This window comes from Anguilla rostrata, chromosome 17, assembly GCF_018555375.3.
Source record: "Anguilla rostrata isolate EN2019 chromosome 17, ASM1855537v3, whole genome shotgun sequence".
Classification (NCBI taxonomy): domain Eukaryota; kingdom Metazoa; phylum Chordata; class Actinopteri; order Anguilliformes; family Anguillidae; genus Anguilla; species Anguilla rostrata.
In genome coordinates this window covers 9,442,785-9,466,002 of record NC_057949.1, presented here as the reverse complement: position 1 = coordinate 9,466,002, position 23,218 = coordinate 9,442,785, and the positions used below count along the sequence as shown (strand labels likewise).

The 23,218-nt window shown below is 41.6% G+C and overlaps 1 protein-coding gene across 4 annotated transcripts; it reads right to left on the bottom strand.

Annotated features, from left to right (window-relative positions):
• Positions 1 to 1,007: 1,007 nt before the first annotated feature.
• Positions 1,008 to 23,218, bottom strand: mettl22 (methyltransferase 22, Kin17 lysine). Of its 4 annotated transcripts, none has more exons than XM_064315194.1 (11): positions 23,070 to 23,218; positions 20,350 to 20,489; positions 15,655 to 16,014; positions 14,648 to 14,688; positions 14,375 to 14,519; positions 8,426 to 8,497; positions 5,981 to 6,034; positions 4,556 to 4,636; positions 3,067 to 3,169; positions 1,935 to 2,103; positions 1,008 to 1,243 (listed from the first exon to the last, which is right to left on the bottom strand). In XM_064315194.1, exons 2-11 carry the CDS (start codon positions 20,453 to 20,455, stop codon positions 1,211 to 1,213), a joined length of 1,164 nt encoding a protein of 387 aa, XP_064171264.1. In that variant the 5' UTR covers positions 20,456 to 20,489; positions 23,070 to 23,218; the 3' UTR covers positions 1,008 to 1,210. The 4 variants fall into 4 exon arrangements, with proteins under 4 accessions (XP_064171264.1, XP_064171266.1, XP_064171265.1 ...); XM_064315196.1 differs by lacking the exon at positions 23,070 to 23,218 and adding an exon at positions 22,213 to 23,038; XM_064315195.1 differs by lacking the exon at positions 23,070 to 23,218 and adding an exon at positions 22,121 to 22,145.

Here is a 23,218-nt window from a genome sequence, read left to right as displayed (position 1 = left end):
AATTTCTGTGTTAAATAACCCCATCTAAAGCACAACCCCCTAATAATACACATAAGAAATGGAGAGGAAATGGGGATTTGAAAAACTATGTGGATTGTCAATTAATTAGGAGACATGTAATCTGACCAGGGGTCCATCTTAAACCCTGAGTTGAGGTGCGCAAGCGAATGCCTGCATAAGTGTGAGTATGTGTGTGTCTCCAAATGTGTGCGTCCTACTAGTGACCCTCTTAAAAACCCAGTTGTGACAAATGCATAAACAAAGTTAATGTATTAACTCTTTATTTATTAATATATGGCTTAACCATGTAAATTTAAAAATATTTAAAATGTCACATTCACTGTAATACCAAACCTTGTTGCAATTCCTATATATATATATTTTTTTTTTTTGGAAAAAATTTTATACAAATAAAATAAAGCCACACTCTGTTAGACAAATTCACACTTCTTTTACAGGAGAAAGGAAAACTTCAGGTGCCTGCTAAAACTATATATTTGTTTCCTGAATTGTCCGGTTTCAGCATCTATTGTGAATCCTGCTGAAGAAAGCATCCCTTAATCACATTATACCAGAGGGGAGGGTGTGAGGACATTCTGCGACTGTATTAATAAAAAAATCCACACTCAGCCCATTTCAGATATTTTGAGGCTAAAGCTTCAATGCCGATTCAATTTCTTCGACAGAAAAATGGTGCTTGTATGCTGATGACCGTATACACACTAGAATACTGCCACAGGACTGAAGGCAGCTAACGGCATATGAAGGCGGCTCACTGGCTGAAATCTTCATTTTAAATGATAGTGTCATCTTAACTGGACAATGAGTGTGGGTCTTTTATGCAGAGGTGGAAAATCCAGGTTTGGAAAGTCCTCCCCAGTATTTAGTTCAAGTCACATAGATTTGCTAATTAGAATAATTCTTCAGCCAATAGGTAGAACTAATTAGTGAAGTCAGGTGGCTGAGTTCATGGGTGGAAGAAACTCATGACAGGCCGTTTACTTTCTGCTTAGAAAACATCTTGTAATAGAAAAAAACATATTTTAAAAGAAACCCCCTGTAAACAAAACACACACAACTTATAAAGCATTAACCATCCTGGTGGTTTAGAATTGGTATTCACTAGTGTTGAAAAGTTCCAGAACTTTCCATCTCCGAGCTTGTATGGGCAATACAAGCACCTATCTGCAGCCGTCCCAAAGGTACTGCCTTAAAGGGGAGATGCCATGACCTTCCACAGCTCCTGAGAATTAACGAATAAAAATAATTTTAGTTTGTTACTTTATATGAAGTGTAATGGACATGTGGGAGAGTGATGTAGAGGTCACGAATGTAATAAATGCCCATGCGCTAAAGAGTCGCAAAACAAAAAACACAATACACAGTTGACCACAGTTGTAACAAAGTGCACATATGTGACACGGAGTTCGCCAATGTAATAAAGAATGAGTCACAACTGTAGTGAGTGGTGAGTTCATACACCGCAAGGGTCCACTGGCAAAAAGAACAAGTATGAAATCAGTTGAGCCACAAATGTAATAAAGGTTACAAATGTCATAAAGCATGAGCCACAACTGGATTATCAGGGGTATGCACTCTTGATTTCATGTTTCCCTGAAACTGGGGGGGGAGGGGGGGGGTGGGGGTTACTCTCTCATTAGACCGATATACGTATTAGGTATGTGCGGGACAAATGGGTATGGTTTGAGCAGTTAGGTTTGAAATTGGGTAGAGTTTTGGAAGAAACTGTCAACATCTGCCATGCGAATAAACCTTTTTGGTTCGAATTTGGGTAGGGAAAGTTGAAAATGGGTTTCACAAAGTGGGCCGCACACTGCCACCAAAATGTCGATAACTACTGAAACACTGCACAGTAAAGACATTAGTACAGTAAATGAGCAGCACTTTTGTGTCATCAGAGGGGTGATGCTCACCAGCTGCTCTATGCGCTCATAGTAGAAGAACTGGGGGAACTGAGGGGCAACCCGCTCCACCGTGAACCTGCTTTTGCCATCGGCGATGTCCTGCAGGTCGTCCAGGCAACGGCGGAAGTGGTCATACGCCTCGCAGGACACGTCCAAGCGCCGAAGAGTGAAATTCAGCCTGGGAATGATGGTGGTGGGGGGAAGGATAGGGGGCTTGAAGGACTGTTTAAACATAATGACAGTATACACTGAGTACCGTACTTGACTGGATTACAGTGTAATGCAAATGTTATGAAAATGGGGCTGTAGGTTTGCAGGCTTGATTCCCTGGAGGGGCACTGCCAAGCAAAGTGCTTAACCTGAATTGCCTCAGTAAATATCCAGCTGTACAACGTAGGCTGTATATGATACTCTGGTTACAAAAACAAATTAAAAAAGGAAGGAGCTGCAAAAGATAGAGCCACTTGTGATCGATACATAAGAACAGGCCTGCGAGTGTGTAATTCCTGTGAGTATGGAATTTCCTGTGTGTGTCTGTGAGTGTGTGTGTGTGTGTGTGTGTGTGTGTGTGTGTATTCTGCAATGAGAGTGGTACTGCTTATGGGGGCAGGACTTCAATGACTGAGCATGGAGGAGCACAGTAACAACAGCACTGCAGCCATTCTCAGCCAATCAGAGCAGGGGAAACTGTATCCCACCCTTGGATTGATTTGCATAAACCCACCTCCTGGTTCATAATCAATACATAGATGACTTTACTTCACCCTTGACTGGATTTACCAACAAAGAATACAAAGAAATGTAAGCACAACGTTCCACCTTGTTTTTGGCTCTTGCAACCACTTTAGATAGAAAAACAATGGCGCTTTCACCTGGCTCCAAAGAGGACCTGCGCCCACCAAAATCAACCAGCCTACTTTCAAAAGTGTCCGAAGTGTGCAATTGCTGACAAAAGTCAAAATTCCTTCTGCCATGGTGTTCAGCAATAAAACATAACATTGTAATTAAGAAAGGAAAACAGCAGTTATTTTAGTGAAGGGACAGACAAATCGTAAACTGCTAAATGTGCTAGCTCTCTGTTTTACAGTGGAAGGTTAAGGTTTGTATAACAGAGATAAGAGAAAGTCTGTTCTGTTCATACCTTTTTTCAACGGACAGGTAAACGGTGCTTGGGTTGCGGAAGTGGCTGGTGAGCCTGTATATCGTTCGGAAGAGGGCGTTGGTAAGCTCATCATCATAGCACACTGTTTGATAGCGATGGGGGAGAGAAACAAAACAGTTCTGAGATTTCCTGGACCCTCAGAGACTTCATCTGTCATTTCGTTTTCATTTGTTAATTTTCAGCTTATGCACAGCAGAAAAACACTTTAAAATTAAAGAAGGAAAAATTGCACACAATATATATAACAAAGATGTACATCAAGGTCAATCACATTTCTTATTTTAAACCTCACTATACCCACATATCTTCAGTACATCCCTGCAGTATGTATATATATGTAGTACAAACAGCCCATTCAAGTACTTCATCCAAAGAAAGATGGGAAACTTCCTCCGTGAATTAATTTTTGATGGTAGATTTTTCGGCCCATCCATAATACAGCCTCGTTCACACATGAATCTTAACCCGTAAATCTTCCGGCGAATTGTCTGCGACAGTGTCACGTGCGTAGAAGAACACAATTTGATTTTACGTGAAAGATGTTCCTCCAATTTGCCAAGTCCGGACCTTGTAAGGTTTACAGAAATCTTCAGTCGTGGGTCTAGTGTGAACAAAGGCTGCAGCATTCCCTGGTCAAGCACGCAGAAGGCTACAATGTTCTTACCTAGAACCTTTCATTTTTGGGACAATTTCTTTAATAAATATTTTAATGAATCTCTCCTTTCAAAAATTCTTGCACAAATCTGAAACTTTGCACACTGAAGATATTGGAGCAGTGTGTGAACATTTATTTTAGGAATGGAATAAACTGTGTCGCTGTCCTTGCTGAACATGGCTATGTGATGACATAAGACACTACCAATTTTCAAATGATTGTTCAGAGCCATTTTTGCTTATCAAATCACACAATGCAGCTTCAAATGTTATCCAAAATGAGCAATGTGTAAAGACTGCATGAAATTAAGCCTGCTGTTTTAAGTTGCTTCTTTAACCAAAGTAGCTAACTGACTAGGTTTCATGTGTGAAAGAGACTTATTATTATTATTTTTTAAAACAACTACAATACACCAATCTTCTAAACATCTCATGTCCATAACAAATCAGCCCGAGCGACAGCTATTCCAGTAAGACAGGTGTGCTTCGTTACAAGTTATCTAGACAACATTAATTTTAAAAATATAATTTTAAGCCTTCCAACTGAGGAAAGTCCAATAAAATTTAATAACCTCTTAATTAAGATGTTATTAGATCAACAAAATTAAAAAAACATCAAAATAAGATATAGTTCCCAAATTCATACGAATGAATGAAACGTTCTAATTGTCTTTTTTAAAATCTGAAAACACATGTTCTCAGAATGTAACTTTTTATCGCGCAAACAACGCGATAAAATAATTCACTGTTCGGTTATAAAATGCCAGACTAATACTCTCGCTGTGTACCCTATCCCCCCCCTAAGTGTACTCACCATCTGCTGCCATCACCAGGGTTGCATGGTCATGCAGATCAGCCACATCTTCCTCTGTCCAGCTGAACTCCGTTTCAGCCTCTGAAGGCAGAATGCATGCAAATCACACCATCACTTTATTTTAAATAATTTATTTAAATAAAACAGATACGTATTGGCTGATTTACGATTCGATGAGCTGATGTGTCCGATTTGTGCGCAAAACTTTTTATCACAGGCAAAACAGTTAACTTGACCTATGACTGGTTGTGGTATTTGTTTTGCACCAATCATAGGTTGTTTTATTAGCTTTGCGTGTGCTGGAAGGGTTAGCATGTGCTAAAGTTCTTAGTGAATCAGGCTCATAATGTATAATGATGTGGGGTAACTCTGTGGTCTTCAGTAAGATATTTAACTAAAACCAGTGCCAAACTTTGAGGAAAATGAATCAACGATTCAACAGCAGAGTATCAATTCACAGGATAGCAAGAAGTGGTGATAAGTCCAAGGAAAGTGTACAAAAAAACTAAATAATTTTTAACTTTAATTTAATTAATGTAAATTATTTGTTCGGGCCAAATGCGAATTTGCAGATTAAATGGAAACACTGTGTCTCTCGATTGCCTTGTTTGAGGTTCCAGGAGGAATAGCCAGAAAAATACAAAGAATTTGAATATATATATATATCATTTTGTTTCCATTATATCCTATTATGTTGTCACGTGGTATTGATTGACAATCCATGTCTACCTGTCACATGTGATTGATGGTTTGCTCATCCCTATCCTGAACCAACAAATACTTCCTCATGAGTCCTTCTTTGTTTACTCCCTGATGTAGACCCTGCGAGGTTCGAAAACGGTTGGTTTTTTAACTTAATATCAGCAGATATGCCGCAACAATAAAGGCTTTTCAAATATTTTCTTTCGCGCAGGTGTGCCTGAAGTTTTTACTAAGTCAGATTCTTTATGTCTTTTTGGCTAGTCCTCCAGCGACTCTGTACGTACCCTACCTTCATGAGCACCTCGGCCCACGCTACCTGGAGTTTATCTACTTAAAATATTCTGTGGCAGCACTCCACTTTTCTTTATTTGAACCAAAATGAGTCACAATCCAGAAAAAATGAATTTCTTTCTTATTTCTTTATGCGTTAGTAATTAATCTGGTGAATAAATGTCATAAGGTGTGTACGTTTGCCCCCTGGATACGTAATTTACACAAATAATACAAAGGAAGTGAAAAACGTTGACAAAAAGACCAAAAAGCAGGTTATCAAAGTTCATTTTTGCGTCTTCATCGGAGGCCAAAATCTAATCTCGCCTGCATTTGAATTAGGAAAGCTGAACTGCTCTCTCTGGCTCCATCAGGAAATTACAATAAGAGCAGTCGCAATTAGTAATAATTACCAGCTGTGTACGCGTTTCGGAGACGATCGTTCACTCCCACCTGTGCCGAGCTCGTCTCCCAGCCAGTCAAGTTCACGCACTCGTACTCCATCACCTGCGAAAGCCAGAGAGAAGAGGGCGGATGAAGGATGTAGCAGAAAACTTTCTTTCTTTCTTTCTTTTTAATGGGCGGCATGTATCAAAACGCAAGCGGTAAGCAACTGGGAGGAAGAACCGGGCCTCGGGGGCGACGCTGTGGGGTCATTACAGTCCGAGTTTATGTTCAGGCGCCGTAATCTGCCGTCCCGCTCGCCAAACCTTCAGCACAATCTGTCTTTGGTGCCTCAGAGCCCAATCCCTTTATTACTATGATAAACGACACCTGTGCTATTGTCAAAGATCAAATATCAACTATCTTTGAAAGATGTCCTCCAATTTACCCATCTGTTACTGACAGGAAGTGCCAAAGCAATTTCCAGAACTCACCCACAAATATCAGGGCTCATAGCAGAGAGCATCGCCGATGAAAAGACTGTTTACAAGTTCACAGGAAACTAATGAAGTATACATCTTTTCCTCTGATGACCACTTCCCACATCAACCACCAGAGGGCAATGGACATTCGATTACCCACATGCTGAAAGGCAGTTTTCCTTTAGCAATTTTGATACAGGCCGTTTATATAATGAAGACTTGAATATGAAGCAGCCACAAGTGATTCAGCAAGTGATGTAAACCTGGTGAAATAGTATTGAATGTGTTTTTTAGTCTGTGAAATAATTTGTTCTGCATAAGTGGAACCAGTAGTGTCTTAACGTATATTTAATAAATAATACACCGAGTTCATCAAGGACATCAGATAAAATTGAGCATTTTCAACAATGGCATTCAATTATTTAAAACAGGAAATAACATCTCACTTTCATTTGATTGATTGCTCTTCCACTTAAAAATTCATCAATATCTACTTCTGGCACCAGTATAATGGCAATGATCATTTTAGCTCTGCAAGGTTTCACTGATAAACAAGAAATGAAATGCAGAACAAACAGAGATAAGCAGAAGAGCAGAAGTTTTTAAACATCAAATGGTCCTTGTGTTCTTTACATATCATACCCATTTACTCAGGTGGGATTAACTTAAACTTGATGAATGAAAAGAATGTCGGGATGAGGAGTCTGAGCATTAAAAAGCTTGAGGATTGAGCATTAAAAAGCTCACAGCCTATTTCCCACTGCAGAACCCCTTATCAACATTCAGGTAAGAACAGAATGCAAAGGAGTACATAATGCACCTTTAAAAATATACAGCTTCCTTTGAAAGTGCTAAAGCACACAACAGAATGAAAGACAGCTTTAATTGCTTATAACTCAAATGACATACCAACCGACCTAACACAGAGAATAAAGCTTTCATTAGTATTTTTGAAATTGAAATAGAAAAGTGCATCGCAGAACACTTTTAAGTAATAGCACCCTGAAAATCCACTGAGATGTCTGAAAGCACTCACAAACTGAAAATTCTCTGTTGGTCATTTGGTCACTGAAATGCCATGAAATGCCACAGCAAAACTGTTCCACCTTAGACCTACCAGCCGCTCTCACTGGGAAGACTTTCACCACCCCACACAGGAGGGGGTAACCCCTCCCACCTAGAAAAATCTAGCCCCTACCACACTGGCAGTACATGCCAATTGGTTGTCTGTTGAATATTCACATATCCACCTGGAAAGAAGCAGGAATTACAGCTTTTCTCTAGGAAAGTAAAAATCCATTCCAATTATATAAATATGTTCTGGCCAGGCAGATATGTGTAGATACTGCACACACTTATCAGGCAGGTAGGCACTTATTTTCAGGGAACAGACCTATATGACCTTTATAGCAGAGGTGGACAGATCAACCATGCAGATGGCTTTCCACTCATAAAATACACAAAATTAACCGCAGTATTCATCGCTGCATGCCAGAGAGCTAAACGCACCAAATATAATGTAACACCATGACGGCGAGTTCTGTCAAACCTCAGTACAAAGCAAGCACAGATTTGGTAAAGGTGAGACTTTAGAACGGACTCTGTGGCCAATTAAAGGTGCCGTTGGTTCCCTGCGTAATGAGGAGAACGAGATGAGGACATAACACCATTGGCTGAGCATGTCAGTCATCCAGAGTGGTGCTAATTGTTTAGCAGTCTTACGTTTTGAAACATATAATCTGTCAAAACACCAGAGAGGAGAGTTTGGATTTTTTTCTTTTCTTACATTTACTTGAAACATATTTTCTTGGTTTAGACCCCAAACCCCAAATATCGTGATACAAGGCATGGTAAAAGCCAGAAGGTCATCAAAAACTTTAAATAACTAAATATCATTTGAGGCAAATAAAAACTGCCTGGGTCAGTTAATAACATAGAAATATAAGTGCACTAGCACTTTAAGGCTGCTGCTTTATAGTTAAGGTCAGAGATCTCTGCAGTTAGACTGAATGGACGCGAATGCACTGCTTACCTGCAGGACCCAGCAGGTGTCTGTTCAATGTCACATTGTGTTGACACATGCTCAGGAGATCCTGCCCCACATCTGAAACGCATACGGAAAGAAAGGAAAAAGAGTAAAAATTTATAACATTCTGGTTATAAGTTCAGGTTATATTCATACCTGGTAAAGCTTGTGACACACAACCTTCAGCATTAATTCGTTTTCCCCCAAAATCTTGAAAACAATACTGAAAAATGATTAAACAATAACAGTGAGCACAGATTTCAAAATAAGCTTGGAAGAAGTCTGGCCATTTTTATCTACTGTGCACTCCTTCATAAAGAACAAACAGTGGAGTTCACTGCAGGGACATCGCACTCTAGAGGGGTTCCCAAAGCAAACTGGGGCCTGGGTATGCCCTGGATTCGGTTAAGCAGGCCCACAATGTTCTCCGCAAAATGGCAGCAAGTATTTTCTCCTTTCAGTAAAATTTCATTCATAGTTCCATGTTTCATAAATGACATATTTTAGACCTTCAGACAAAATGAACCTTCTTTTTACATTTTCTTGGCAGTATTATGGTTTTTGGAATTGGTTACCTTCATACTGCACTAGTGTGTTAAACAGCCACTGTACTGCAGCCTGCAGTGGGACTCATATAAACGTGGTTAATAATCATTGTATATTGGTGGAGGTCCTCAGGCAGAGTGGCTATTTTGGGGACCCCTGCTATGCAACAGGGCCACCAGGCAGCCAACGCAGGATTCTGTGTTTTTACACAGGAAAAATAACCAAAATGCAGGGGGAAAAAAACATCTGGAATGTCTGGAATATATTCTTTATTTTATTTTTTAAAAAATAAAGGTTGCAATGGTCGATGACCCAGACTTGAACCACACCAAAATAATTTCTCCTGTTCCTTTTGAACTAATCATCTGTCGGTGCCTGACATTTATGTAGTTTATTGATCATGATATTTGCACAGGCGTCAGATGCATTACGAGATTCAAAAAGAAAGTGATTTATTAGAATGCGAAGTCAAAAACGAGATGTAGTTTCTTTAACAAAAATGATTAGATTGTGTGGTAAAACTGGTTTTGATCAGAACACCGAAACATTTTTCTAGCTTATCCCGCCGTTTCATCCTGCTTCTGTTGCAAGTGTCATAAAATTATGAACGACACGCATTTATCGTGTTATTGTGACTTGGAATAATACGCCCAAAATATTAATGAGTTATTTTATCAGAACGCAAGTGAATTCCTGAAAAACACAGATTTAGAAATGTCCTGCATTCCAAGGACGCAGCATTTTACCGGCTAGCGCAATCACTGCCTGGAAACGGGGAGCACCGCGAGGCCTGTTCTGTGCCCTTCTCATAATTACACATCACTGCAACCCGGCAGCTAACAAAAACCCGCGCACAGTCGCACTCAATACCTCCGCTCAATAATCGCCCCGGCTGCGCAATTAGGCATCAGAAACATCTGCGGGGCAGTTCTCTGGCAGCTGAAGAGCGGCCGGCAGCTGTTCTAGAAGACGACCTGACGGGATTCGTCCGGGTTAGAAGGCGTTTAGCACAGAAGGAAGGTAAAGCTTTTAGCACAGAACTCGGACTGCGCGAGGCTGTTGCCTCTCCCGGCTGGAAGGGAGGTCACGGTCGGCAGAACCGTGCTCGTCTTCAGGCTAGCGGACACCCAGGTTGCTCACGCGCCTTACAGTCGGTCTGAGCCAGCTGTGCGCGACGCGTGCGCCTCCCAGGCGATAAGTGCAAGGCTCCACTACTGGACCGCGTAACTACGCGAAGTGGCCCGAAGAGAGACTGACTGCGTGAGCTCCGGACGGCCAGCACTCTCCCAAACCGACGGCACAACTGAGCAGAGTTTCAGCGAGACAATACCCTGGCAGAAGGATCTGATGAAAAGATTTTTTTTTTTTTTAAATAAGAATGAAAATCATCATTATTAAAGTAAATTGTGGTAAATTCCAAATAGCTCTTCAATCACATGCACTGTATTTTACGTCATCAGAAAGAGAGCGAATGACACCGGGCTGCTGCTTGCTAATCAAAGCGAAGGAGGTACTCCAGCGCTCTTTGATTGAATTTCCACCGTTGGAAATTCCACGTTTGTGTCCTGGGTGCAGGCAGATGGGAGCGTGGGAACGCACGTCATTCCCGCCCCCTGCTGGGGCAGCCAATCAGGGCCGAGGGCTTCCCAGATTAATTCTCTCTGGTCCACGTCACCACTTAAATCTCAGCTACTCTGTACTGAAACTGTCACGAAACGCTCAGCGAAAGATTGGCGGCAAAGGTGTCCTCAGAACCAGTTAGTCAGCTGTCACTCAGCAGGGTGGTCTATGACTCATCTAACGCAGATGGCTTCGGTCCTAACATCATTCTTCTCATTCTATTCACTAAAGTTAAACTCAAAACCTAAAATAAAATTTTCCAATATTAAATTCTAAAACACGACACAAACACACACTCACGCACACGCCTGCACATTTGCACATACACCCACACACACACTTTAACTTGGTGAACAACATTTTAACAACAACGGTCGTGTTATTTTGGTTTGACTGAGCTATTACATCTGATATTTGATGTGTCCACAATCTGCTAGAAATTCTTTGTGGGAAAAAATGTGCACTTGGGAGACTTTTTATAATAAATACAGATGATTCACGTCTTCATGCGCACTATTTTCGTAACTAGCCGACAGAAATATTGAGCACAGTCGCAATTAAGGTAATTAATGGTTCTGTCTATCGTTCCCTACAGATCTTAATGATTAAATAATTCCTCAAGTCAATTGAAATACCCACCAGTACTTTTAAGAGTGAATCAAATAAACAAAAGTCACTGAAAGAACTTTCACAAATATGGCTCAAATAAATTTCAGTTTTCAGTTGGTGGGTCAAAGAAAACCAGTGAGTTCAGGTTAGGGCTTGTAGCTGAGAGGACACAGATTTGAGCCTGGGTTATGTCATTAGCTTAAGACTGAGAGTCAGCAATAACAGGGCACTACTGGCCTAACCTGTACCTCACCAGGGGTGGGGGGGTTAGGGAATTCAATGGGCAACTGACACTGACATCATGTTTCCTGGAGTGCTAAATATGTAAACCATATATGAGGGAGTATGAGCTTTTTGTGTGCAGGTTTTGTGGGCAACTGGTCTTTTAGGGCATACACAGGACACATCCTGATGGTTTCTGGAACATCCTAAGGTTGGCTTTTGCTTTCCCTGGGGGAACAGCAGAGGAGCCCACGCCTGCTTGTCCACTCTGTTAGCTGCAAGCGCTAAATGTCAGAATCCCTGACCATTTTTAACGGTTATACAATACATAAAGAACCGAAGAAAAGATACGCTATGAAATGATTCCAAAGGTATTCACTGCAAATTTTACATTTGTAAAGAGTACAATTAAGTACTCTTATGCAACAGCGGATGATTTGGTATTGCATAAGCAACTTGGTGGTTTGGAGACCAATTTAAAACTGATCAGCAACATGTTATTTTGCTTGTTGCGACTAAATGAACTCAGAGTGAATAGCCTGTACTGAGCACAGAGGGTGTGAACATCTATGAAAAGGTTGGCGGTCTAGCAGCAACTGCCATCCGCACTAATTGGTGGCTGGCAAAAATATTGCATTGCCGTGTGGAAGAACTTTCCAGAGACACCAGAATTTCTGGTGAAGGACTACCACGGTGCCCTCTCACAGACCTTTGCCGTGGTAACAAATGCAGGGCTGCAATATTATCAGGGAAAGTAGCTACTGTGTTCCACTAGCGCTGATGTTTTTGAGATTGTGGGCTGCTTGGCGATGCCATTTTTCCTTGCATTTTTCAAGTTGCATGATATTGTGCTAACCCTGCAGGGGCTGCCTCAGGCATTTGAATATCCTTCCCCCTGCCCCCCCACCCCCACCCCACCCCCCACCCCGTTTTAAAGACACTGCGTTTTCCTCTGCAACATTATCACAGCGGGGGGTTTGCCTCCTTCATTTCGTCCTGGCGCCTGTCGCGCCTGAGTGACAACCCTGCAGGCATCCTTAAATGAGCTAATGACACGCTAGTCAGTAAAAGCGTGCTTTACACCAACGTCCGCCACCCCGTAAGTCCAGAAATAGAAACGCATCCAAACAACAAGCGGCAAGAACATTCGGAAGAACATGAAGTACATTTGCCTTGGGAAGCTGACGCATGGCTTGCCATTTCCACCAATCAACAAAGGCGACATCTTGCGACGGGATTTTCATTTCTCCTGCAGAACCACGTCGGGCGTGCTGCTCTGACTAAAAACCACGGCTCGAACTACGCGGCCCGTTCGGCTGACGCGTGAACGTGCGGTGTTCGTAGGATTTGGAAATTTCCGAATGTAGTCCAAGATAGCACTCCTGAATGTCAGATGAAATCGCTCCTGATTATGTAGGTGGGAAGACCTCCCCTCGCTTAGCAAGCCATTATCTTTACAGTTTCAGGATCAATCATCTGTACATGCACAGGTCCGCAGTTGCACACATCAGTATGCTAATACAAGGCTTCTCAAACTTTCCCTTGAACACACCAATTTCCATGTTTCGTCGCTTCAAGCTCCCATGGTTCACTGCAAAGATTTTGTCTATCGTGTCAAATAAATGTTTCTGAAATAACTTTTGGGAATTGCAATACAATTCCAGCTCAGAAGGCCAATATTGCCCAGCAAAACATTAGAATCAATGATTCAATTAATCAAGGAATATTAATGTATCTATTACCACAATAAGCATATGTGACAAAATATACAATCAACAAACTGACTGAAGTGACTTTTACGTTCACTGCATTGCACACACATTACCTGCCATACTGATTAAAGGCTTCTTAACTGATTGGATACTAGAGAATATTTAATCACACAGGTGAGCTCTTGCTGTCTTACTGTAAACTGTAAAAAAATAAAATTAATCGGACCATTGTTTCTTTCATGACCGGTGGAAAATGAACCCAGTCTCACGTTTTAAACAACAGAGAACGGGTCAAAGGTTAGACTCGATTACTCGCCCCCCCCCGCCACCAACCCACCCAACCCCACACAGCCCTGACAAATCAATTACAAGTTTGAGCTCCGTCTGGCACCTACAAGCATCAGCAGTGCCACTGGAGTGCACATGCCACACACGTAACACATATGAGGGGGAAGTTTTAGTTTAGTTTAGTTTAGGAAAGGTTCAGATGTACCACCCACTGCGTTACGCTGCGCTCAAGGTGACTGCTGGCGTGGTTGTAAGACTTCCCAACAAATTCTGAGGATTACACATGATATTGGGCTGGCAGTGCGAGTGCATTCTGGCCACACAGTGAACACTTTTAGGTCCTCATAAACATTGCCCCGAAGCACACGAAATTCAGATGCAAATTCTTGAGATCATCGGGATGGACAAAACGATCTTCATAAATCTGCCAGCTTTTCAAATATTATGTCTCCCTCTTTGGGCTTTCCTGGATACACAGCCAAACCGAAAGTAATCTAGCCCGTGATGCGGTCTACATATTGTTACCAATTTCCTCACGACGTGTGGGAAACCACTGTGCGCGATGTGCTACCCTGGACAGCCAACTCGGCTTTAGCAATAGAGCCGCTGCGTTTATACCAGGAACAAAAGATGGCGCCACAGGGAAGTGAAAATTGGCCTGGCAGGGATGCCATCTGCTAAATTGGAAGCAGGTACGTTTTTTTTTTTTTTTTGCTTAAGCAATACATGCTCTGTGAAATGTTGGATTTTAAAATGCGTGTATGTGCACGTGCATGCGTGTTGTTCATAGCATAATAAATACGTCAACAGCTGACAAAGTATGACAGCATTAGCATGAACCAATGTAATCAAGTATGGAAAAAACACTACTCTCTGCTAATAAGCCTCTACACAGCCTGTGTGTTGACTCTCTTTCTAATTCCTCCAAGGAACTAGTGTGTGCAAAGGTGTAGCATACCTGTGCAATAAACCCTTTTGGCCAGTGTTGCAGCAACGATGCTGGTAATTCCGGTCCCAGCCCCAAGTTCGAGCACAGTGGCTCCCTGGAACAGCATTGGCTGAGAGAGAATGAAATCAGCCAGCAGGAAAGCACCACGCCAGACCTAGACAAGATGACATTTTCAGCTGATCTTGTCTGTGTGGTTTTATGGCACAGGAAAATATAGACACCAAGATGTACAAGCACACACAACACACCAAACACACAAATAGTAAAATACATAACACATACCTGTTTCCCAACATCTTCTAAGGGTGTAGCCATTGTATGTTCTGTAGAAAACAGGATTGTGAGGTTAGAACATCTCATACAACCGAAAACACAAGGACAAGCCGGTAGCATGCACCACAACGTCTGCATGCACCACAAACTATCGCAGGTTCAAGCTTTTCCCTCACCCACATTATTCCACTGATGGTAAAATACAGAAACTTGGACCCAATTTTCATTTTCACAGTTCGATCATTTGATCAATTTGCCGTGAGCCTGTGAAACATACTGGTCAAGTGATTTTCATTCGTCTGCCTTCAAAGCATGTCTTTCCAGGCTGTTCGCAAACAATCAGCCGCAAGATCAGTCAATTCCAACTGAGCAGAAGCCAAATGGGTATGTTTCTGAGGCTGGGTGAGGTGGCTCAGTTCGACACAGGATTTGTGGTAACCTCCTAAATTCAGTTTCATCATTGCTAGCCCCACCCCCCCAGGAAAAACAATCCCATTTCCCCCATCAATCCTGGTGACTGAATTTACCACATTTATTCAAGCCTGGGGGGGGAGGGGGGACTAACATTTGCACATTAAAGTTAGTGAAGGACAGGTCCTCACCAAGTCCTAAAAGTAAATAAATCCAACCTCCTGAGGTAAAGAAACAGATATTACATTGATACTATTTATTCAACCAAAAATAAGCCAAAATGCAGATGCTTTCTGTGGAAAAACTGTAGTGTTAGGATTGGTGAGGAGTAGATGAGGGTTAGTTATGTACCAATATGTAAAACCATAGAACTGAAAGAATTCCTTTTCACATCACTGGATGTATGAAGGTATTTTTCTCACAGTGTATGACTTTGGGTTCAGGGGTCACGGTTGGGGTGGGGTTTTGGGAAGCTGGGGGGTCAGAATGTTTCATGGGGAACAGAGAGCTTTTTTATGAGACCGTCTTTTCTGGACTGGTTTTCCTTTCTGGTTGGTGCTTCCCAATACAAACAATCCCTTCCCAAACAAGGATGATCGTCTCACCAATCGTAAGCACATCTCTGCTGAGCTCCTCTTCCTCCCCGGGCCTCTCCTCCTCCTCCTCGGCGTCAGCGGGTGCCCCCCCTCCCTGGGTCAGGATGATGGGACAGATGGCATCGCGCCTGGCCACGCCCTGTTCCACGGAGGCGGGGTCTTGGGGTCTCCGCGCCACGTCCAGATCTCCGTCCTCATCCAAGAAAGCGCTGGCCCCATCCCCGCACTCCTCCCTCATCACTCGCTCCTCATCCTCTCCTCCTCCTCTCACACCACCAGTGTCCTCAGCGGCGTCCACCACAGAGCCACCGTCACCGGCGTCGTCTTCTTTCTCACAGTCCCACAGGATCTTAAACCGTGAAATGAAAACTACAACAAAATTACAACAAACAAAAAAAAAAAACATTATAATTCTGTTGCAAAGATCCTGTGAACACTTGCTATAAATTCATTGAATCATAAATACTCATCAATTGCTTACTTGCCACTTAATGTAATACAAAATATGCTCACATTATTATTGGTTTCATTTATACACAGGATTTTTTGAGAGGTTAATTAGTTGATTGTGTGGATGGCTAATTGATTAAAAATCAACATATACATAAAAAAATAGCAGATCACATTTGACACACCATTCTCATTTTAAAAAGTGTTTTTATGATAAAATGTCTTAATTTCAAGTGGCAAGCTGTTCCATAGGCTCACAATGGTTGGAAAGGACAAACACTGATCACACATTTACATTTGGTAAAGGGCAATATGGCATATCTGTGTTGGTTATGAAAAAGTATTTGCACCCTTTACAGATTTCTTCTATTACTGCATATCTCTCACACTGAACTGTTTCAGATTTTTAGACAAAATGAGATATTAGGGAACCTGAATAAACAGAAAACACATTTTTGAAAATGATTATTTCAATTATTTAACGAAAAGTTAAACAACCATGTCACTTGTGAAAAAGTAATTGCCCTTGTAGTAACTCAATCAACCAATTAACCAAATTGAATTGATAATTAGATTCAGCCCAATGAACACAGCCAGGCTTGATTGTAACCAGCCCTACCTAATCTACACCTCACTCATGTTCAACCTTGCTGTAGAAGTGCAGTAGTTACCACCAAGCTTCTACAAGAACACTATGCTACAATCAAAGGAAATTCCAGAAGAGATGAGAGGAAAGCTGTTGAAATATATCAGTCTGGAAAGTGTTAAAAGCCATTTCTAAGGCTCAGGGACTCCACAGAACAACAGTGAGAGCCATTATCTATAAATGGAGAACACTTGGGACAGGTCAACCTGCCAAAATTTCTCCAAGGGCTCAGCGACAACCTGTCCAGGAAGTCAGAAAAGATCCCAGAATAACATCTAGTGAAATCCAGGGCTGAAATTCTTTCATCAAATCAATCATATTCCAGCATTTACTACTGATACATATTTATTGCGACTACCTATTTCAGGGCTACTCAACATGCACTACACCACCTGATTTCACTAATTGCTTTACCCCGTTGGTCCAGCAAGCAAGCTCATTAGTGAAATTAGATGGCAGAGTGCCATAAATAAAGGATGATTGCATGGTTGGAGCAAATACCTGCAGAAACTGCAGCCTGCAGGACCTGGAGTTCAGTAGCCCTTACCAAGACCATGTTCATTCTGATGAAAAAACACACACTATGCCATATACTATTTCCCATTCAGTAAAAGACTTGAATAAACGAGAAAACCCAGGTAGGAGAAGTTAAAAATCAAGAAACCAAAGTGATGTGTCAGTTGATTCAAGTTAAAGAGATATATGATGCCAGGTTTGATGGGAAAACTACAGAAAGAGGTCTGGAAGAAAAAGCAATACCACTTCAGTAAGTAACTTCACTAAATCACCAGGTTCTGCCAGTGTCCAGTGACAGCTTGCAGCATAACATGGTGCTTACGTCAACTGAGTCACTCCATTGAATGTGATCTATAACAGGACCTTCCATCCCAATAAGGCATAATTTTCACACCTTGTCTCAGATTGCAATAGAACTTCATTTTTTGGTCTTCATTTATGATCCAACAAATAAAGCAGTGAACCATTTCTGTCTAAGAAATGACTGAAAAGATGACTAAGAAAAAATAAATAATTAACCGGTCTCATTATTTTCCCTTAACCCTTACATATGTATTATTCAGTTATATTGAAATATAACTGAATGATGCGTGCCTACTGATCACCTACGGCTTATTTCTTCCAGGATAAAAACAATTCCAACACACTTCAATATTAAAGGAAGAAAGTATTCGTTAATGTTAAAAGGGCCTCAACAAGAAAGGACCGTTTTATTCTGAGCCTGTATTCAGGGTGGTGAGTGCATTCCATTGACATGCAAATGAGCCAAAGACAACACCGATATACAGACACACGCGCACTGTGCAGTGCACGTCTCTGCAGCCAGTGTAGCGAGTCATCATGGCGGAAAGCGGTGCTGGTAATATTTCTATGGTGAGGCCATGTATGCAGGATAGGCTGATCAACCACAAGATGACGTTGTCGTGGGAGACGCTTTGCTGCGTTTGGCCCAACAAATCAGCAAATGGTAGGTTTAACGGTATGTTCCCCTCACAGTCCATATTTGGATATCCCCCTTTTCAATGATGTACGAAAATCAGGTTGTCTGATACTGCCTGCTGGCTGACTGAACAAAAGACAAAAACATTTTGGGAAGGATTTTAACCAGGAACTCACACAGAGCTGTTAATAATATTGCTTTGGGGTGATGCCACGCCTGTCAGCACCCCGGAGATGTGTATCATTGCAAATTCAAGGCATCTGGCTATTCTTAGCTTTAATTCACCCTTAGGATATAAATGCATGGCCATGTTTGCACCAATATCAATATTTGGAACCATTACCAGCTGAATCCTGCCACAGGGTCACTCAAATCAATATTTCTATATTTCTTCATTCCCGATTTTCTTTTCTTTAACATTCTGTCTTTGGGTTGTGGAAAGCACGGTCAGTACTACTTTTAAATTTCGTTTTCCCCGTTTTCCGTTCTGTGAAAGACGCAATCTTTCTTTAAGAAGCTTTGTGACGGTTCTGATGGGGGGGTGGGGGGGGTGGGGGGGGGGGGGGGGTCTCACGCAGAGCGGCTTGATTAGTGCCAGCCGCTCTGGGTCCAGAAATGAAAGGTCATCACAAATCAAGACAGCTCTGGAAGACAGAGAACCAAGGCATTTCCAACCGAGCACATTCAGCGATAAAAAATAAAATAAAAAAATGTGTTTCTTGCTCTCAGATGTACTCTACATGTTCTGCATGCAGACCTAATTATAAAAAAATATCAACAAGTGATGCTTTAATGAATGACCACTGCTTACAAGTTTAAATAATGGGATTCATGATTCGGGGTTACTGTGTTTTAGCAATTTTGTGTGCAATCCTGTTTGCAGACCAAACTTCCCCTCTGGGATAATATGGTTCTGACTAATATATTGACATACAAGGCCAAAATTGCACAATACTGCACCTTAAAATAATAATTTTATAACAGCATAAGGTGGTCAGGCGTCTAGTTTTTTGTATGTGTCCGTCAATCCCAAAGCAGAGGGGTGATTAAAAAAAAAAAAAAAAAGATTTATTTCTGATGTTTTGGGGATGCACAATCCATGTCACAATTTTTTTTGTGTTTAAAATGGTTAATAAACAAAATAATTATAACAACATGATAAAAACTATTTTAAGCAAATGCTGTAGCTTAAATAACTGACAAAGTATTTTTTTGAATAATTTGAAAATATGAAAAGGAACAAATAAGGATGGATTACATTTCCAGCAGTGAATTTACGTTCCTCACTGATACAGTTCTGCACTACCATGGTTCATTTTTCAGAACAGCTATCACAGGATCACAAACCCATGGCACGCCATGCCTGGAGCAGCAAACAACCATAGGCGACAAAAAGCAATATAGTGACAAAATCCATCACCACTTATTTGAATATCATCACAATCAATCAAAGCTTTTCAAAGCAAGTAACACTGGTCAGTATGTTTTCTGGTTGGCAGTCATTCCCAGCGTAGCGTTCCAGAAAAATTTCCATGAAAAGACATATAATGGCAGATACTGTACCAGTGGAGACATAAAATTGTCATATCGCCCACTGCTAACCAAGCGTGTATTTCTTATAGCCGTAATTAGCACATCCAACTAGATGCGTTCCCTGGATTTCCTATTCACTATATCTGCTCTGTACAAACAATAAAACAACAGAGGGGTCGGCCGCTAAACAGCGCAGCCTCAATGGGCAATCAGTAGAGACAGAAATTACACAAACAGAGAGCCTTTGAACTGAGCCACAGCGCTTGTAATTTTCCACCAACAGAACATTACTTTCTGAAACAGAAGTGAAGCAGCTCTCCGCCCGAAGGGCTACTAAGTACCTCATAACCTGACGAAGGGGAACTACTGGAAAGATGTGCAAAAATAACATTTTTTGTCAGCATGAAGAACATTACATTTGGTCTGAGAATGTGCATACTATGTTTTTGTGTATTAGAGAGAGAGAGAACATCCAAAACCAATTATCCAATGATGGCCATCTCATCCCCCAGGGAGAATTAATACAAATCCATAGAAGAGAACAATACCTCGAGTCCACTGATCATTTTCAGACAGTGGGACACGGGGAAGGAAAGAGAGAGACTGTCGCAGCCCATACCTGGCTGGCCCACGGCATTGAGGCGGGTCATGAGGTGGCGGGCGTTCGGATGCAGCAGGTGGACGTCCGAGAGCACCGTGTCACTGCAGAAGGTCACCTGGTCCATGTCCAGCCTCACATGTCAAGTAGCGGGGGGATGCCTGCCGAAACCAAGAGACATTTTTTAAAAAAAGAAGAGATTTTAAAAATGTTACATAACTATAATTATGGGGTGAGATTTGATCCTCCCACCAAGGCAGCTCTTATTCTCTGGTATTCAAACCTAACTTTGAAATTACAATATAACGTCTTCAAAGCGGTTTGATTTCTGGGTTTGCCCATCAACTGTAATATAATCTATAAAATGCAAAACTGCTCAAAGTACATCAGATTCTTAAAGCTAATCTGCATACCGACCATACGGAAAACCAGCCATGGAAAAAACCTAATATGTAAACATGTGGAACAAAATGTTTTTTTTTCCCTTTCTAGGGAAAATCATGCAGAAAACAAGACAAGCCATCTAAATTGTGTATTATTCAAAAACTAAAGATAAAACAACAAAATAAAAGAAATAAAACAAAAGCCTAAAGTTGAGAAAATAAGAATGCATCCTGCTCTTGATAAATGCCTCAATAGCTGCTAAACACACAAAGCCGCTGCTTGGCATTGGAGAAGTGGTCGACTGGCAACCTGGCATTTTTGTCATGGATTTTGACGCGCCTGAACCCGTTTGGTAATTTGGTGACTTCCCGTGTGCCAAAGTGGGAGGAGAGGTGATGTTGAGGGTGCGGCAGTGAAGATGGAGCAGCGCACAGAAATTTTGGCGAAACGCACTGCAAAGTTAGTGTCAGCGTAGTCTGCGATTCGCGCCTGCGCTGCCTGCCTGCTCAAGGGGTCAAGGGGTCATTTCAATTGCTTATTTTATCCGACCTCGATACTCAACCAACCTCGATAAATTGATCTTTAAGGACATTCCAAACTATTAAATGCTCCTTGAAGGAGCTAGGAGCGAGGACCTAGAAGGCTCCCGAAGGATGCATGAGCAAGGAAACAGGAGTGCATCTTTTGTGGAAGCATTGTTTCAGGAAAGCACAATGTACAAATGATCTATCTGTGAATCCACCTCTTCCCACTTGCCATGTCTGTAATCGACATGGCTTCAGACTGATTCTACAATGCATAAAGACGTTCCATTTGCCTAATACATTTTCTCGATACCTCCATCCTTGCATCCTTTCCTTGCATCTTCTGTTGGGTGAAGCCAAGGAAGCCAGAAAAAGACACAAGGAAAGGATGGAAGGAGGTAAAATCAAAAAGAGCTCCAGATCTATGGTGCAAGTCACAGCTCAGTGCATAGCGATTTGCTAATTTCAGAAAAATAAAAATAATCTTAAATAAACCCATCATATTCAGTACTTAGTTGCAAATCCTTTGCATTCAATGGCGGCCTGAAGTCTGCGACCCACAGACATCACCGGACATGGGGTATATTCCCAATATTGGCCCTCAACAACTTCTGTCAGCAGTCACATCATCAATAAAGGCAAGTGAGCCAGTTCCGGTGGCAGCCATACATGCCCAAACCATAGCACTACCTCCATCATGTTTCACAGATGAGGCGGTATGCTTTGAATTATGAGCAGTTCTTTTCTCTCAACACATTCCTCTTTCCATCTCTGATACAGGTTAACACTCATCTGTCCTTAAGACTTTCCAGAACTCCACAGTTTTTTTTAAAAAGGTACTTTTGAGCGAACTCCAACCAGGCTGTTCTGTTATTGAGGCTTACCAGGGGTTTGCATCTTGCAGTGAACCATCTGAGGTTTAGAGAACAGCAACAGAATACAATAGTAAATGCTACATCTAGAATCAACTCTATACCTTTTGCTAGCTTTCTTGTCCATGAACTAATGACGCACAGCTAGCCAAGAAACAGTTGACCAGCAAATTGTCCAATCACTTTTGGTCCCCTACAATGAAGGAACTATGAATAAAAAGGGCTTTACTTCCAACACAGATCTCCCTTTATGACTGCAAACACCCTCAGATTAATGCTGACAGTCTGCGCTTCAGAGTAGAGACAAAACAATAAAAAATTGTCACTGTCCAAAGACATACGGACTGCAATGTAGAAAAAATAAATAAATAAAAGATCCAATGACATCTTGAGGAATGTGTTCAATAAAGTCAAGTCATAAAATAAAACCTTTACGGCCGCTCATCCACAGTACTTCTACAATGAAAGATTAAACGGCATTAAGGACCAGCTAAAATAAGGTGAATCGGTTCGTGTGGAGTTCCTTATCCCTATCCTACCTAAACGACTGTCTGGCAGACTAATAGCCGACACAGTATATGAACATGAGCAATCTCATTAGGCATCGAATTAAAACAGTCAAAAAATGCGTCGGTTTTCTTGTACAGTTTGATTCATGTTTGCAGTGTTGAACCACCAACAATGAGTAGAATGCGATGCACGACTCCAGTTTAATCTGACTGAAGGTGCGTGTAAATCATTGTTTTGAACCACGCTGACACAAGACATGACTTTAGTAGCTAACGCTGGCTGGCTGTTTTACGTTAGCAATACTGTATAAAAACCTAGCTATATGTGCTACGTTTTGAAACATGAGGCATTCGTGATCGGTATAAATCTGCGTAGTTTGTAAGAAAACTGTCACTTTGTGTTAAGCTTCCACGCATACAAAACCAACAGCTGCCGCTAACATTCTACTAACCTCCACTTCCACATCGCACGAATGAGTGCAACAGCCAAACCGTACCCACCGCACGGAGGGAAACAAGCCCCCGCTCACAGTCCGTTCCGCAATTAAACGCTGAACTATGCATGTGCTGAATTTTGTGGATCATGTTCCCAGACTATAAG

What these genes read in the sequence shown, in the direction of transcription:
- mettl22 (XM_064315194.1), bottom strand. Translation starts at nt 20,455, where the DNA reads ATGGACCAGGTGACCTTCTGCAGTGACACGGTGCTCTCGGACGTCCAC. An exon ending in CAATGCCGTGGGCCAGCCAG is followed by an intron (nt 16,015 to 20,349) that starts GTATGGGCTGCG and finishes ATTTTGTTGTAG; the next exon opens with TTTTCATTTCACGGTTTAAG. An exon ending in TACCTGTCCGTTGAAAAAAG is followed by an intron (nt 2,104 to 3,066) that starts GTATGAACAGAA and finishes CATCATTCCCAG; the next exon opens with GCTGAATTTCACTCTTCGGC.